Source organism: Capra hircus, chromosome 2 (genome assembly GCF_001704415.2).
Source record: "Capra hircus breed San Clemente chromosome 2, ASM170441v1, whole genome shotgun sequence".
Taxonomy (NCBI): domain Eukaryota; kingdom Metazoa; phylum Chordata; class Mammalia; order Artiodactyla; family Bovidae; genus Capra; species Capra hircus.
The window spans coordinates 105,297,817-105,316,409 of NC_030809.1; the positions used below are offsets into that span (position 1 = coordinate 105,297,817).

Consider the following 18,593-nt stretch of genomic DNA (forward strand, 5'->3'; position numbering starts at 1 on the left):
TCGCAGTGGTCTAGGACCAAACCTGAACTATCTCTGTAGTATGCTTGTGTTCATTTGCTAAATGAAGTTAGTGCTCATCATAGAGATTTGTAAAATATTTTATTGTGGTAGGACAAGTTACTCTGAGGAAGTAATCTAAATTTCTTGCCTGGTTTCTACGTTTTTAAAATGATATACATGGAAGGCAATGAAACTTTTCCTAATGAAAATGATGAAGCTAGAAAATGATATAAATGTATATACATACCCTCCATGCTCTCCATACATATGTGTATATACACCTACACAAACACGCACAGAGCTACTCTCTTGAGTATTGAGACACGGCAAATATGACCACTCTCTGACCAGCGTGCGTAATTATTTGCTTGCTTGTTTTCGTTGACCAGAATCAACCCCCTTTTGTTCCAGTAATAGTACACAAGCTCTGCATTTCAGGAATGTTGCTGTGCCACCACCACAATCCTCACTGTTCATAGGTTTCAAGTAGAACTTCCTCCTAGTCCCAGGATGAGGCACTGGCTCAGGAGAAGCCAATCAAAGCACAAATCATGGCATCTCCCTGGGCAGAGTGATTGCTTCAGGGATAAGCATGTGACCCAGCTGAAGCTAATGAGATGCAATGAGATTTTTTTCTGGGTCTTTGTCCCTGTTGGACTTAAATCTGGGAGACTGGGAAGCCAGAGATGCTATAGCACGTTACTATAGCAAGGAACGAAAAGCTATCGCCGTAGAAGTTAGAGCCAAAGCATACAGCATAACTAGATTCCAGTAACATCAGTTGGGCTTTCAAAGCATTTTATGCCTATAGATAGCCTTAGACAACAAACCTTGGCAATGAATTCCCACGTTCCTTTTCCTTTCTTTTCTTCTTTTTTCTCCCCTCCCTCTATCCCTCCCCACTTTCCTCCTCCCACCCCTCCTCCTAATCTTTTCTTCTTCTTTTTTTTTCTTTCTCTTACCTAAGCCATTTTAGGTCATTCTTTTGCTTCTATTACCAAAAGAGACTTGCTAGCATGAATTACAAAATTATTTTTTGGCAATATCTGCTTCTTGCCTGTCTTAAACAATTTTTCTAAAGATACAAATGAACTTACCTGTGAAAGTAAAAGAAAAAGACTCATAGACTTAGAAAATACACTTTTGGTTGCCAGTGGAAGGGATAGTTAAGGAGTTTGGGAAGGTCATGTACACAACACTATGTTCAAAACGGATAACCAACCTATTGTGTAGCATATGGAACTCTGCTCAATGTTATGTGCCAGCTTGGGAGGATGGGAGGGAGGAGGCATGGGGGAGAGTGGCTATGTGTGTGGGGGTGAATCCCTTTGCTGTGGACCTGAAGCTATCACAACATTGTTGGATAAGCTGTACCCCAATATAAAGTGAAAAGTTTAAAGTTTGAAAAAGAAAATCACAGGTCTGACACTTTAAAAAAATACCCTTTCTAATGAAAATGGTGAAGCCAGAAAATATGCAAAAAATGTAGATGTGGTCAGTTGCTCAGTTGGGTCTGACTCTCTGAAACACTATGGACTGTAGCCCACCAGGCTCCTCTGTCCATGAATTTTCCAGGCAAGAATACTGGGGTTGGTTGCCATTTTCTACTCCAGGGGATCTTCTAGACCCAGGGATTGAACCCTAGTCTCCCGTGTCTCCTACACTGGCAGGCGAGTTCTTTACCACTAGCACTCCAGTTATGACTGTTTCTGATTATAATCGTTTCCTCTTACTGATTTTATTTAATCTTTATTTTAGGTTTACTTACATAAGCAGGTGTTTCGGGTTTTGTGTTGTGTATAATTGAATAAAGCTCACAGATTTTGAGTCTGAATCCTGACTGTGTGATTTGAGGTAACTTCCTGACCTCGATGTATTTCCTTTCTTAGATTTTAAAATAAGGATCATGAAAGCCTTTATCTGATGGGATTATGGGGCGATGGAATGATACAGTATATGCAGACTCAGCCCAGTCAGTGACTGGCACAAATTAGCCCTCAAATCTTAACTATGTTATTAATCTAAGTACTGGAATTTAGCCTCCTTTTGGCTTTCAGGTTCTTCTGGTTACTTTTCAGCCACTTAAATTAGAGATGAAATAAGATTGGTGTCCTATTAGTTTAATTTTATTTCTAGGGAAAGTTAGTTTAGCTAGCTCTTTGTTGAACTAGCAAAGGCCTTTATTGGATTTCAGAGACTCTGGGGCTGAGGTTAATGTTAAATCCCATGTAGGTAAGACTTTAATTAATATAATTGCTGTTTTATAAGTTTTTACTTTTAACCCTTTATTATTTACCTTCTTTTTACTTTGAATTATTTTTATCCATTCAGTGACTTTTGGCTTAGCAAATAAAAAGCATGAACAGAAGCATTATTCATTAACAAAATTAGTGATTGAAACCGGCTAAGTCTTAACGTTCGAAGAAAAGCCTTTAGAAGATCAGAGCTCCATTACTGAGAGCTTTGAGCTGCTTCAAACACGCTTCTGTGTGTACATTGAGGGTTTTCTCTTCACAGCTCCTCTGCCCTCTAGTGGTAGCTAAAATAATGCCATTTTGTAGTCCACACACAGGAAATGCCTGGTCTTACTTCAGTTACCAGAATCCTTTCACAGGAAGTTAGGTGTGGTCTTTGAAGGAGAATTTTTAAAAAAAAATGAAAAAAAGAAAAAAAAAAAAAAAGCATGATGGAATTTTAGCTGCAGTCTTCTTGGTGCCAGCTTATCAATCCTAAACTCTGGGTGTAAAAGACTCTGCAGGGGTAATGTTTTAATATTCTTATTATGCTTATTTTCTGTGATGCTTCTCTACCTTTACAGTAGAATCCTGGGGGAATCTGCAGAGGACCACTTTCATTTTGAAGCTGCTGGCTGCATGTTTTAGCATGTCTCTTCTATTAGAGCATCCAGGCATGGCAGTTCCCTCCCTCCAGTGTGCCGGGACCTGCTTCACTCCTGTGCCTGTCGCCAGGCATAAGGGTCTCTGGGGATGGGTGAGGAAAATGAGGGATGTTTTAGAGGCACTGTGATTCTAAGAGGGCAGTCTGCTAGCTGGTGGCTGAAAGGTCCTGGTCTACTTCAAAAAAAATGTGGAAATGATGCAGTAATTATGTTATTTTAGATTTCCCTATTTGGTCTGACATATGCTGCAGGAGTGACCTGGATATGAATGAATTTTACTCTTAGATAATGCACCTCGTATAATTAAATGGTAATGCTCATTCCTGTAGGGTAAGGGTTAAAATGGACTGATATTTTGCAAAGAAGGAAAATAGATAAGTGATTGCATATAGGTGGCATTCAGGAGTCCAGATTTTGGTTATATTATTTCAGAAAGCACAGAAACTCTTGCCACTGATGCAGAGATAACGTTTGAAATGATTGGTGTGCTCACTTAAGTTATATATGCTAGCCCAGTAAAATATGGTTAGAATACAGGAAAACCACATTTATGTGACCACAAAAACCAAAATAAATGGAGCTCATGTTAAAGATAAACTATCTTAAACTTATTATTTTTTCAAGTCCAAATCTGCTATGTGGATTTTTAAGAAATGGGTACCATTTGAGAAAATGAGCTATCTCTACAGTATTTCCTAAGGTACTGCAAATTTGTTAATTTAAGAAGCAATTACACTAGCTAGCAGCAGGTGCTCAACCAGGGGGTCCAAGCTCCAGACCTCTGACGTGGGTGACTTCCTGCCTGGTTTGGCAGGAGCCAGGTCCCTTCCTGTGTAGCTTCCGAGCAATTCCAAATACAACCGGGCATCCCCTGCTCCTTCCCGCTCCTTGCTTTCAAGCAGAATCTACCTAGGTTTCCACAGCCTGGCATTTCAGGATTTCCAGAGCTCTTTACCAGGTGCATTGATTTTCAAATCAGCTCTTTAACATGGAGAGTGGGCCAAAAGGAACACGGAAAAAAAAAAAATGGAGAGATATATGCAAGATCTTCACACACCCCAGTTCTACAATTTTGAGTGATTATTCATCTCTTGTTACGGATCTCTGATATTTTCTTTTTTCAGAAAGGATGCTGAAAAAGATGGCTGCCAAAATAATTCACACAAGTGAAGCAGCAAGCACAAACCAGTATTATCCATTTCTGAGCTCCGAGTTGGATATTTTCACTTAAAACATTTTGGGAGTGGGAGATTAGATTACCTCATAGACACCTACTGAATGTGAAAGATAGATCTCCATGCAAGCAGACGAACGCATGCGGGCAAATCCCCTGAATGCCAAGTGCAGCTTCCTTAGTAAAATATTACAGATAGCTTCGTTTATATGTATGTTATCTCAATATCATGTCATTGCCCTTTTATCCTAATGACCATTGCTTTTTTTTTCCCCTCTCTGTCTTTCTCTCTCTCTCTGTTGTTTCCATAGCACTTTCTTATGCAAGGAGCTAAACAGTGATTAAAGGAGCAGGATGAAAAGATGGCACAGTCAGTGCTGGTACCGCCAGGACCTGACAGCTTCCGCTTCTTTACCAGGGAATCCCTTGCTGCTATTGAACAACGCATTGCAGAAGAGAAAGCTAAGAGACCCAAACAAGAGCGCAAGGATGAAGATGATGAAAGTGGCCCAAAGCCAAATAGTGACTTGGAAGCAGGAAAATCCCTTCCATTTATTTATGGAGACATTCCTCCAGAGATGGTGTCAGAGCCGCTGGAGGATCTGGATCCCTATTATATCAATAAGAAAGTGAGTTCTTAGTCAAGTTGCCTTTATTTCCTCTACTTCTAATTGCTTCTGGGCTAGTGGCAGGCATGTTAGGTGGAGAATGTTGTGCCACCTCCCCTCTGTCTGAAGCATCCCTATGGTAGTAATGGGCTTGACCATGCCATGGCCCTGTTGCCCTAGAGTCTTTGGGAAGCGCTTATTCGAACCCACAGCCAGGACAGGCAGAGAGCTGAAAGAGCATCTTGCAGTGGGGGAAATGAGGAAGGGCAAAAGTCTGCTGACCTTACAGTGTGGTGAAGCAGAGAGTAAAGACAAGGAGTTTATTTTTTATGCATTAAAAACAATATCTTCAGTAGTATCCAAAGTCCTCTTTACAATATCTAGCTCTACAAAAGGTACTTTGATCTTCAGCAGGTTTCTTCCTTAACAGCATAAATTTTGCCCATTCCATGGTTCCCTCAAGAAGAAATAAAAGCAGGTGACTTCTAAGTGCCCCCTAAAAACATTTGATCAAATAGCACCTCCAGAAAACACTGAAGTTCCTGTGAGAAGGCTTTTATCAAATTGAAAAAGTAATCAAAGCCTCATTCTTGAGCTCTTTGTGAATTGTAAGTACAGTTTGAAAATACTGATATTAAAACTTGATGGTGATGCTAAGTATTCCTTGGGTAATAACTATACATTTTCTTTATGTTCTTTAAACCCTCATATCTCTCACAAAATTAGGGGAGTTTATAGCATTCAGAAAGAGAAAATACGTAGCATCATGTCATATGTTGGTAGTTTATTATTATTTTATAAAATCGTATTTCTAAAAAATTGTATCACTTTTTTCTCAAATTGTTCTTAGTTTTAATATTGCATTTCTAAATTCTGTTTTATGTGTTTGTTTTCTTTTTCAGACATTTATAGTATTGAATAAAGGGAAAGCAATCTCTCGATTCAGTGCCACCCCTGCCCTGTACATTTTAACTCCCTTCAACCCTATTAGAAAATTAGCTATTAAGATTTTGGTACATTCATATCCTTTTTTCAGTCACTTATATGATTTTGCTCTTTGACTGACTTACTGAGTTGGGAATTTTTCAAAAATGTATGTGGTTGGCAACATTATGTGCTCTTTCTTTTTTTCCCTCTTCCTCAACAGTTTAGCGTTATTGCCAAATGGGATCATAGGTAAGTGAACCTCTTTTCCCCATCTTCTAAGTATTTCTCCTCTCCTTGACTCACTACTTATTTCTTTCTTCCTCTGCTCCCTTCTGAATTGCCTACTACATCCAAGACTTCCTCATTAACTTTGACAGTGTTACCAGGCTCTCCTTTTATAAGTCTTCAGACTTTACAAGGTTATATAATGGATAAACTCTGTGAACTAATTTTCTTTACTACATTTACATTTGGAATATAGCTGCATAATTTGAATTATACAATTTTATTTCTTTTTGATCTTAATTTTTACTTTCTACTTTTCACTTTAGTATTTGAAAGCTTTGAGTTACAAATGTTTATCATTGTGATATGACTGTATATGCATTAGTCTTTCAATTATTTCTTCCAATTCTTTTCCCAAGTGTCATTTGCATTGATTTTCTATTTTATTTTTCTTTCTTTTTTTTTTGGTCACTTGTTCCTGTGTTTTATTCAACTCACAGGTCCTGCTGCAGTTTTCTCTTCCCACATACATTCTCATTTTATTCTTTATTCTCCTTATGAAGTATCTACTTCCTAGAAATGGAATTGATGACACCTTGGTGGGAGATAGTGATTTGATTTACGCTAAATAGAGTAGTTGTAAGTGAGAAGTTTTCTTCCAGATCAGGGACAGTGGTCTGAGAAAGCCAGGACTGGAAAACCAAGGAGGCAAAAGTTTGGAAGACGGGCTATGTCAGTTAGGGGACATTTACAGGAAGAACACAGAAGCCTTGGGATAAGGAACGGATACATGTCAGGAACCAGAGGTAAGGAAGGGGAAACCGAAACTTAAGCAAAGTCTCAGATAGGACAACTTTAAATTTTGTTTCCTAATTAGAAAGAGTCATCGCCTTTGATTTACAACATGATCAGTCCAGGGCCTCCTTCAAGGCTTACAGTGTAAAAGCTTGCTTTCCCTAGCAGGCCTAGAAAATAATTCAATTTGATATGGTAGGGAGTTAGATAAGATAAGGCATTCAGGAGATAGAATAAACTTGATACAGGAAACTCATCTCAGTTCTGGGTGTTAGGCTGTGAAACATGTCCCCAGACTTGCCTGGCAATGTGGCAAATGACATCTGTAGAAGCATGGCATTCTGGAATTCAGTTTCCTTTCAACCTCTGGGTCATTCCTCTCCATTACCCCCAGGTTTTGCATAGACATATTTTAATTTCATATTTATGTTTTAAGATTTAATAATTTTCTTGTGAGGTTTTTTAAGCAATAATGATTCCTTTCTTCTGCTATTCAAATAAAAGAAACATTTTACAGAAAGAAAAAAATGTTTTTGAATGAATAATAAACTTTAGGAATGAATAATAATGTTGAGATTTAGATTTGAGTCTCATGAACTATAAGTTATGGTCCATTATGATGTTTGAGTAGTTAAAATCTGTACTCTGAATAAATCTTTCCATAAATTATTCATTGTATCTAAAAATAATTGTTCATCCCTATGTAATTGCAATTTATACATGAAATCATGTCAAAAAATTCAGACCTAGCCCGTTGCTCTGTTTATAGTAAATACTGGGAGAATATGAATTGAAGAAGTAAGTGACAAATGAGTCAAGAAGTTAAATGATTAGATGCAAAACAAGTGACAAGATGGAAGTTTTGAAGAGGTCAGAAAAATCTATTTTGCCTTCAATATGAATGAAGAAATAACATTAAGAAAGCTCAGTATTAAAGAAAAAAGGCAGGACTGTTGTTGTTATTGTTGTTTTAAAACTTTTGTGGGGAGATAGCATATTTTTTTGAAAATTTCATGAAAACTATTATATCATCGCCACTCCAAAAAATTCTAGGAAGTTAGAAGACCCAGGAATCTTAACATAAAGCCTTCTGGGAAAAGAAACTTCCAGTGGTAGAGGATAAGAGTAGATTTAGAAGTTCTGAGCAGAGACTCTGGGCATTGAAAACCAAGTTTATGGTGGGCTCTCTTTAGGAATCAGGATACTATTTGAATTTGAAGAATTTGAAAGTTTGCGCTTACTTCCCAGAAGAAAGAAAACCTTCAAGGGGCACAGCTGTCAGGAGGGCTGCAGTGGTGTAAGTTGAAATGTGAAGGCAGCCGGATAAATCTAAGATTTGCTGAACTGAATGTTTGACTCTCCTAGAACCTTACAAGTGGCATGGAGCTACACATTTCTTCCAATACAGAAAAAGTAGATTTTTTAAAATCTCTGATTGCCTGAATTAGAATATTCTATCTCAGCTATCTTACCTTGGAGTAGAGATAGAAGATAGACACATTCTTTGGTCTTTTGGTGATAATGCACATTTGACTGTATGTCCTAGTAAACTTTGCTGTAAATAATACTGTACAGTGGCAGGTAACTTTCTCAGTGACTTTGTCTTATTCCTCACAATGCACATCCTAAGCTCAAATCCTGGTTTTCTAATTTTAAGTGCCTTTTGCTATAAGATAAAAATGCTTGAGGTTGCTATCTGCATTTTAGGCATAGTTAAGAAGGTATTGTGTATTTATTATCATTAGTTTATAATCCATAAAATGATCATTCACAGTTAAAAAAAAATGGCAGTTAAAAAAAAATGGCATTTTAAACCTAGACTGGTATCTCTATTTCCAATGAAAACCTTGACTTATTTCTTAAGGAGCTGTTATCTTCATTAGGCATTCTTGCATATCAAATTAGCTTTGTGTCTTGATTTTGGCAGAAAAATCTTAGCTTACTCTATTTTTGCCAGAGTATATTTTGAAAACTGAAAATACTTTTGATATGCCTATTATCTTGTTTTGATAGTTAAATAAAATATGGTTATATTTTCTAGATAGTAAACAAGTAAAAATGTATCCTTATTCCTAAAATTTCCTATCAGAATTTTCAGTGTGTTGCATGTCAGTTTTTTATTATTTTAGCTTAATATGCACACTCTCCTTCACTTTGCATTTGTTATTCATTTGTTCATTCGCAAATATTTACTAAGTACCTACTGTGTGGCAAATGTTCTTCTAGACACTGTGATGCAACATAAAACCTGCTATTCCCTACTGTCAAGTAGCTGTATTCATGTGTATATGTGTGTTTGAGAGGAGAGAGATAATACAAACAATTCAGCTAGTGTCAGCTAGTGATAAATGCTATCAAGAAAAATAAAGCTGTATAAAAAGAGTAGCGAGGTACTGTTTTAAATCATATGATCAGGGAAGTCCTCTCTGAAAAGATAGCGTCTGAGTAAAGATCCAAAGGAAGTGAGGAAGTGCAACATGGAAATCTAAGGAGAAATGTGAATAGCAAATAAGAAGGCAAAGGATGAACATGGAAGTGTACCTGGTGTATTCGAGAGTCAACCAGGAGCCCAGAGTGCCCGGAGAAGAGTGGGAAAGGCAGAGAGTAGAAGGGGATGAGGTCATTGAGAGTGGAGGTCAGGGCTGACATTGTAGGTGGTTGGTAAGACACCCAGTTTACCCTGAATGAGATGGAGCGAGAAGACCAGAGGGTTTTCAGCAAAAGAATGTCATCACCTGAGTCAGATTTGAAAAAGATCACTCTGGCTGCTGTGTAGAGAACAGATTGTCTGAGGGGAAAGGGTGGAAGTAAGAAAATAGATTGGGGGTTTGCTGCCTTTAGGAAGGCAGAGGATGCTGGTGGCTTTGGTGGAAACGATGAGGGTAGCAAATGTCATCAAATTCAGTTGTGTTTTTCAGAAAAGCTGAAAGGTTATGCTGATCAATTGGATGTGGGGTGTGAGGGAATGAGCAGGACTAAGGAGGACTCTACGTGTTTAGCATGGTCAAGAAAGAAAAGTGTAGCTCCTTGAGCTTGGGACAGACAACATTAGGTGGAGAGATATGCTGGGTAAAATCAAGAGCTGGAATTTGAACATTTGTTTGTTTATTAGTTTTTGAGAAGCCTGTTAGACGCTCAGTGGAGGAGCAGAGATGTTAAATGGAATGCAAGTCTGGAGTTCAGCAAAGGGCTGGGCTGGAGGTAAAACAGAGATGTAGTCATCATGATGTTGCTGTACAGATGGTATTTGAAGTGATGAGAAAGACCTAAAACACTCCAAATCACACAGTAATGCAGAACTGACCGTCATTCATACAGGTTAGGAAAATAAAAAACAGATTTTGGAATCAGAAAACCTGAATTCAAACCCTACCTCTGAGATTTACTTATTGGCTCTATGACCTTGGTCCGAGTTACTCCAGATGTTTTGAATCTCACTTTGTCCATCTATATTTTGCGATCATGATTTAAACATTAATAATAATAACTAGATAAGTACCTGACACTGTGACTAGCACTGGGTTGTTGTTCAGTCTCTCAGTCATGGCTGACTCTTGCAACTCTATGGGCTGCCTGTCCTTCACCATCTCCCTGAGTTTGCTCAAACTTATGTCCATTGAGTCGATGATGCCATCCAACCACCTCATCCTTTGTTGTCCCCTTCTCCTCCTGCCCTCAATCTTTCCCAGCAGCAGGGTCTTTTTCCAATGAGTTGGCTCTTCATATCTGGTGACCAAAGTATTGGAGCCTCACCTTCAGCATCAGTCCTTCCAAAGAATATTCAGGGTTGATACAGCACTTGGTAGGAACTTGATGACTTGTAGCTAGGACAGCTATTCTTGGTAGTACTAGCTACAATTCTAGGAGCAAGTGCTGCAAGATTAGCAAAGAAATAGTCTCATATTATTTAAGGAATTCCACACACAAATTCCGTACAAATCTCTAGTCTCTTGAGGCTTGATTTTGCAAATAGAATGTTTATACAGCACCAGAGTTAGAAGCTGCTGAGTGGTGGAAACATAATGTGGTCAGTCCCAACCACAATCTCACTTTGCAGATGAGTTCATTGAGGCCCAGACATGTTTAGTCACTGTTTTATAAGACTACATTTTATGTAAGTGGCAAGGCCAAAACTTCAGACTGTCTTTGATTATCAGCCCAGTATGCTTTGCAGTTTCTATCTATCTTTGCTGTTTCTATCTAACAGATTTCTAAGCCCTCAGGTATAAATTATGTATTAGGGGTACATAATTTACCTACCTGTGTTTCTGTGTATCTCAAAGGTTTTCAGTGGCTCCAACTTACTAATGATGAAACAGGAAGTGAGCTTTTTATCTCATCCCAGAATTATATGGTATCTATTAGAAATCAAAAACAACATGGTTTTCTGTACAAATATTATAGAGGTCTGTGGGAAAGGAGGGTGCACAACTTACTGTTTCTGTTTCTCTTGCTCTCAATGCTCAAAAGTTACCACGTGTCATCACATAGTTAGGAATTTGTTAATAACAAAATTAAACAATTCAAGAGTTAACAGTATATATGTGACATTTAGTTGACATTTCTGCTGCCTCGCAAATATGTACTACTAGGTAGAAAGAGGCCTATCTTACTTTGCTTAAATTCTCTATGTTAGAAATCTCTTAGATAAAACTATCTTCTGCCTCTAGTTCATATACATTTTAAGTAAAAAATGTCTCTGCAGCTTCTCTGGATATTATGTATTATTACAAAATCCCTGAACAGAACAATGCCTTTCCCTTCCTTAAGAAAACAAAGAAATGCCCTATGTTTTTATATTTAATAAACAAAGGATTAATAGTAATAAAGATAACTATTCACTAAGAAAAGTATTGGTATTATTATCTGTATTTGCATAAGAAAACTGAGCCTTAAATAACTAACTTGCTGAAGCCCATGTGACTGGTAAAGGATGCATCTGATCCACAGTTTATTGCTTTAAAACTCAGGCTGCTGCACCCTACCCACGTGGATATAGGGGTAGGCATGCCAGTACTTTAATCATCTAGTTCCCAGGTCAGAGGTTATGTAAAGCATTTTCAATATGAATATGAAGACGTCTTTCCTCATCATACACACAGGAAATATTTTAGACTTGCCAACTGACAGGTTGCTACCAGTCAAAAGGTTAACACATTTTTATGAATACCTGGTATAGAGAAATTAATATATTTTAAAAATCCTTTTTTTCTTGATATTATATGAGGTTACCCTGCCTCTATTTTTATTTATATACAAAGTCTCATAAGGAAATACTATTCTAGGATTCATTGTTCTTCTGAAAAAATGTACTTTATGTGCTATATATTTAGAAAATAAATACATGCATTTTGGGCTTTCCTGGTGGCTCAGTAGTAAAGAACCCACCTGCCAATATAAGAGACAAGGGTTTAATCCCTGAGTCAGGAAGATTCCCCGGTGAAGGAAATGGTACCCTACTCTAGTATTCTTGCCTGGGAAATTCAGTGGACAGAAGAATGTGGTGGGCTATAGTCCATGGGCTTGCAAAAGAGTTGGACACAACTTAATGACTAAACAACAACAACATATGCATTTTGTTACTAGTTCTGGCCCTTTGAAATCTGCCTTGACATGGAATTTCTGTATTTTTTCAGTGTGTGGTATCACCAATACCACGTCTATACTTTTTATTAATATTTGTATACTTGTTATCATTATCTGAAATCTTACTATTTCAATCACTCACCATACTCCAGGTAACTTAAAGGTATGAGACTCCAGGTATGAGACTGATAAAATAAATTTATAGTGATTTTAAAAAGTAATGGATTTTGAAACTCTCTATTTGGAGATTATCTATTAAACGAAAAGCATAAAAAACTGACTAGTTATCTCTTATTTGATTTAAAAGAAAAATAGTTTTATTTGGTTTCCTTTTTGATCATTTGTCAGGATCGTAAAGTTAAATATTTTTTTTAATTAAAAACAGTCATTTATTGATAGTCATTCAATGTACAAAACACTAATTTGAGTGTAACAATTTATTCATTTCGACTTACTGGGTAATATTTACTCTTTCTATTTATTAAAGTTTAAATATATATTTTACTTTATTATATATACTTAAATTTTATCATTATAAGCAGTAAATTTTTTAAGGGACATAAAACCATGGCTCAGTGTATTATGTGATGTAAATCTCATGAGCCTTTTAATTTCCACTTTGTATTTATCCAGTGTTCTTTCTTTCAAAAAATGCAGAAACCTGTGCACTTGATATATGTGGAAACAAATTTCATGCTGTATTTTTGATCCATATTTATAAATATATCACTAAAAAGGAAAAATGTACTTCACTTAATAGTAAATAAGGTTCCAAACTAACATCATTCAATAGTCGACTGACCCTACAAGATGGCAAGGGTGTATGATGGTGAACCATATAGACATGGACCTTATGAAGTTGACCATCTAGTGGAAAAAAAAATCAGTTAGGCACTCGAAGAATAGCATCTGGTGCTACAAGGATATATTACTGATAGATATATTACTGATAATCATGAAAGGTGCTATTGTGCACAGATTTTACTGAAAATAACTTCTAATCTGAGTGCTGGAGGAAAAGTTTGAGTTGGCGTGAGGTAAAGAGCATATTCAGGGGAAAGAGGTAACATTTGTTAAGATCCTAACTTGAAAAAGAGCTTGCTTCATTCCATGACCTAAAACAACGGCAATAATATCAGCCTTGGGAAAGTGAGATGAGGACTAAGGAAGCTGAGTTTAGGGTGGACAAGAATTAGACCTCCTAGACTCTCTACTGTTTGTTTGTTAATATATTTGATCATCATCCTAAGGTAGTAGGAAGCTATTGAAATGATCCAAATTAGATTTACAAAGGTCATTTTGGTACAGTGTGCAGAAAGGATTGAATAGAGTCAAGCATGGGTTCAGAAAGAACAGCTTGGGTGAGATTACAGTAATTTACATTAGATTTGATGGATACCTAGACTAGGTAGTGTTATGAGGATTGTGGGAAAAGTGCACTGAAACCAGGCATAGCAGGTAGAATTGACAATATTTGGTGTTAAGTTGAATGTGGAGGTTCAGGGAAGAGAAAAATGCAAGATGGCTCCTAGGTTCCTGGCTGAGTCAGTCAGTCAGTTCGGTCTCTCAGTCATGTCCTCCTCTTTGCAACCCCGTGGCTGCAGCACACCAGGCTTCCCTGTCCATCACCAACTCCGGAAGCTTGCTCAAACTCCTGTCCATCAAGTTGGTAATGCCATCCAGCCACCTCATCCTCTGCCGTCCCCTTCTCCTCCTGCCTTCAATCTTCCCCAGCATCAGGGTCTTTTCCAATGACTCAGTTCTCATCAGGTGACAAAATCTCACATTCATTCTGGCTAAATCATGAGACATTATGATACAGAGATGTCAAAGGAGCAGTGTTTGAGAAGAGAAGAGGGATAGGAAAAACACATTGTTAGTTTATTTTTAGAAATCAAAAAAATTTGAAGTGTCAATGAAATAAGTGCATGTAAGTGCAGATGTAATATGGAGTTGGGTGATATGGATTACTGAGTTCAGAAGAGAGGGCTAAAGTGAAGTAGCTCAGTCATATCTGACTCTGTGACCCCATGAACTGTAGCCTACCAGGCTCCTCCATAGGATTTTTCAGGCAAGAGTGCTGGAGTGGGTTGCCATTTCCTCCTCCAGGGGATCTTCCTGATCCAGGGATTGAACCCAGGTCTCCCGCATTGCAGGCAGACACTTTATCATCTGAACCACCAGGGAAGCCCATAGTTCCTCAAGCTAGAGAGGGCTAGTCTGGAGAAAAACACTTGAGATCAGTGGGTATGTAAATATATTTGGAGCTATGTGTGTTAATGAGCTCTACTAGGATAAATACAGCAAGAGAGGGAAAATGACTTGGATATCCTCTGTCCTTCTTTTTAAAAAGGGAAATAAAACATTTCAAAAGATATTAAAAAATTGTTGCCCATGAAGCATAAAAAATCAAAGGATTGGGATTTCATGAAAGCGAAAGTAAGAGAACATAATTAAGAGGGGAAGAAGCAGGCTTGTCACACTCTATTAGAGGACAAGTCAGATAAGAACTCAAAATTATCCTTTTGTTTTCAGTTACACAACGTGAAGATGTTTGTCATATTTGGGAAGAAAACTGGTAGGCTGAGGATGTGGTAGATAAATGAAAGAAAGTAAAGATAAACATCTCTTGTAAGAAGTTTGGCTGTGAAGTTGGAAAAGTGAAGTCTATAAGTGGTTAGATGATTGTGGGCTATTGGACAGTATTCTCTTTTATACCAAAAAGGTAAGAGAGAATTAAGCAAGTTTGTGTTGATTGTAAGATCAGATAGAGTTACTAATGGAGATATTAAAGATAAGAGAAGAAAGTGATGAGAGATTGCTGAAGTGTTCTGGAAAGGTGGAAGGTGTCCATAGTTTGGGTAGACGGGTTGACAACTCCCTCCATTGAAATGGAAAGGAGGAAAGAATCTCGATACAGAGAGTTTGTCACTTTGGGGTTAGGAAGTAAAGATATGACCTTCTGATGCTATCTCTTCTCTCAATAAAATAGGAAATAAGGTCATGAGTTTGAAATGGGTAGCGAAGGAAGAAGATTGGAGATCAAAGAAGTGGAGAGTATTCAGAATTATCTTTGCAGAGTAGTGGGGACAGTGAAGCAGAGAAATATTAAGACTGTGTTGACCATGTTTGAGGCTGGGAACTATGTATTTTGAATGATGCCAGTCTGCCAAGGGGTTGTTTTCTACAGTAGGGTATAATTGTTCAGTCGCTAAGTCATGTTCAGCTCTTTGTGACCTCATGGACTGTAGCCTTCCAGGCTCCTCTGCCATACACTGCTGCTGCTAAGTCGCTTCAGTTGTGTTCGACTCTGTGCAGCCCCAGAGACGGCAGCCCACCAGGCTCTCCTGTCCCTGGGATTCTCCAGGCAAGAACACTGGAGTGGGTTGCCATTTCCTTCTCCAATGCATGAAAGTGAAAAGTGAAAGTGAAGTTGCTCAGTTGTGTCCAACTCCCAGCGACCCCATGGACTGCAGCCCACCAGGCTTCCTCCATCCATGGGATTTTCCAGGCAAGAGTACTGGAGTGGGGTGCCATTGCCCAGATTCGTGTGCATTGAGTCAGTGATGCTATCTAGCCATCTCATCCTCTGCCGCCCCCTTCAGTAGGGCCAGCAACCTAACAGATACAGGATCCGCTAGTTTTATATACTAATGATGAAGTCAACTTTAAATTTATCTTATTTTTTTGCTTCTTTTTAGCAAGAAAGGAAAAATATTTCTTCTTTGAACTGGTGTTTTTCTGTGTTCTCTAGGTTGTAGTGCCCTCACGTGGCTGATCCTTATGAGTGTTTTCATGTGAACACATTTGAACAAGCCTTAATTAAGCATGTGCCCTGCATCACTACCAGTCAAAATGAAAAATCAGTGATTGCTTTGACTAAAGTCAGTTGAAGGTGCAAAGAAACTTCTTTTATAGATTAACACAATACATAACACAACATATTGGCAACACAACGCTGTTCTATTTTACTGCACTTAAAATCATGTGCTATTTTGCTATGTGTAAGTAATATGAAAATTTATGATTAAAAGTAGAGTGAGAAGGGACATTAATTGCATTTATTCATTCTGGAATTTTTATCCATTTTCTAAATGTACCTTGATAAAGCTCTTGTTTTGCAAAACTACAACGGAATCCCTCTTGTGCTCTTTATTAACGATGAAAGAAAGTTATTTCAAATACTTGACTACCAAAGGCCTTCTTAAAGAATTTTTTTTGTTGCTGTTTTTCATCACAAAGGAGGGTGAAGGGCATTGGCTATCTCTACACACATGGGCAAAGTGGGGTAGAATGAGAAAAACCGGATATTTGTCGTAAGTAGTGTTCCCTATGATTTAGGAAATTAGGAAAGTAATTTATTGATTATCTACCATATAAGGCACATTAAGTTGCAAGAGATTTAATATATTTTAACTAATTTGATCCTGACAGCAATCCTATGAAATGCTTTTTCTTTTTCCGTAGTGTAGCAAAATGAACCAAGGCTTAGGGAAAAAAAATTAGTAATTTGGCCACAGTTGCAAACCCACGAAATGCCAGTACTAACACCAGTCATCTATTTTTTACTATCTGGAATTTAATGATCAATCACTGTGTATTATATACTCCACTTAGAATTTTATTAAGAATATTCCAACCAGGTTATCCTTAGGATGGATTATAATACATCCAGTTACAGTTGGCCCTCCCTGTCTGTAGGTTTTGTATCTGTGGTTTCTATATCTACAGATTTAACCAATAGTAGATGGTGTACAGTGTTCAAGATCCATGGTTTGAATCTGAGGAGACAGAACCCATGGAGACAGAGGGGCCTTATGAGATCTGAGCATCCTTGGATTATGGTATCTACTGTGGGTCTTGGAGTTAATCCCCCACAGATAATGAGGAACAACTGTTACTTGAAATCTCCTTTTGAATTTTTGTCAGAGTCTTCATATGTGCTGAGCTTGTACTTTAGTTGTTGAGTCTTTAAAGAAAAACAAATTGATGAATTATTTACCAGTGCACTGATTTTTTTGTGTTTAATCTTTTTCAATACCAAAATGACATAAATAGCCTCAAAATAGTTTATGGCTTGGCCTGACATGACTTGAGTATGGAGTTGCTAAAATTACGGAAATGGAAAAAGCAAGCTCAATAATAAAATCATAGGGTCATAAAAGTTCTAAACTTCATAATGCTAAAAGACATAGCAGTGTATGAAAGTGAAAGTTTACATTGACCTTTGTCTTCCTTGACGGTATTTCTCTACTTTATTCAATGTGCTCATTATGTGCACTATTCTTACCAACTGTGTATTTATGACCATGAGTAACCCTCCAGACTGGACAAAAAATGTGGAGTAAGTAGAAGATTTTTTAAAATCTTGCAATATTGTTGTCCCTTTATGTTTTGGATTGTGCTTCTATCACCGTCACACCTCTTCAGTTTCTTCAGCAAATTGTACTGACTACTCCAAACCGGTTACACAATGACTCAAGTTGATTTCAACCACTGATTTTCTGTAGTGCAAAGCTTGCACTGGCCCATTCAGCTACTCAGATTACTGCACTGATTTGACTGCCCTTTATCTTCCTCGTGAGTCTCACACTGTTTTCAAGATCATCAGTGATTGCTAGTATCTGATGATAAATTGATACATAGTTTATATGTTTTTTTCCTCATAGCTATCACTTTTCTATGATTTATTAGTTTATATTTCATGGCTCTTAATGATGCACACTTTATTAAACAAAAAAGTCTTAATTTATTTTTGTATTAATAACTACTTGCTTAAATTAGACTAAAGCCAGAGTATTTCATTTAATATGTATAGAATCATGTTATTTGGGCCTTAAAATTAATTAATGTAAGCAAGTATAATACTCATATATAGTCAATGAAAATGTCTTTCAGTATGTAACATTTCTGTTTTTTTCCTTAAGCCCTAACTATGGTCTAAATCATGGGAAGACCAATATAGACCTATATAGAACCTTCTAATTTTTATTTGTTGTTTTTCTCCTTTAATATATTTACATGTAAATTACCTTCAGGATCTTTAATGTGGGCTTGGCTATTTTCTCTCAGGTACACCTTTACAGGAATTTATACTTTTGAATCACTTATAAAAATACTTGCAAGGGGCTTTTGTTTAGAAGATTTCACATTTCTACGGGACCCATGGAATTGGTTGGATTTCACAGTCATTACTTTTGCGTAAGTACCTTAATACATTTTCTGGCCAGGAAGACTAAATCATTAGTGGAAGCCTATACTGTATTTCTCCTTGGTGGCTTCCTTTAACAAATCAAGCATGTTTCTTGGTTATCCTGTGAATTTAGGATATTTTTTCTTCCAATCAAATTATGCACTTTGGAGAAGTTAGGGACTATCA

At 37.4% G+C, this 18,593-nt stretch overlaps 1 protein-coding gene across 4 annotated transcripts in view; it reads left to right on the top strand.

Annotated features, from left to right (window-relative positions):
- Positions 1 to 18,593, top strand: part of SCN2A (sodium voltage-gated channel alpha subunit 2) — a 145,985-nt gene that overhangs the window by 50,807 nt on the left and 76,585 nt on the right. For 3 of the 4 annotated variants that reach the window (XM_018063994.1, XM_018064007.1, XM_018064002.1), the window contains exons 2-5: positions 4,385 to 4,702; positions 5,584 to 5,702; positions 17,469 to 17,558; positions 18,287 to 18,415. In XM_018063994.1, the coding sequence (XP_017919483.1) occupies positions 4,436 to 4,702; positions 5,584 to 5,702; positions 17,469 to 17,558; positions 18,287 to 18,415 (605 nt within the window). In that variant the 5' untranslated portion in view covers positions 4,385 to 4,435. Of the gene's footprint in view, positions 1 to 2,467; positions 2,761 to 4,384; positions 4,703 to 5,583; positions 5,703 to 17,468; positions 17,559 to 18,286; positions 18,416 to 18,593 lie in introns of those variants that run through there. The other variant, XM_018063997.1, reaches the window with a different exon arrangement.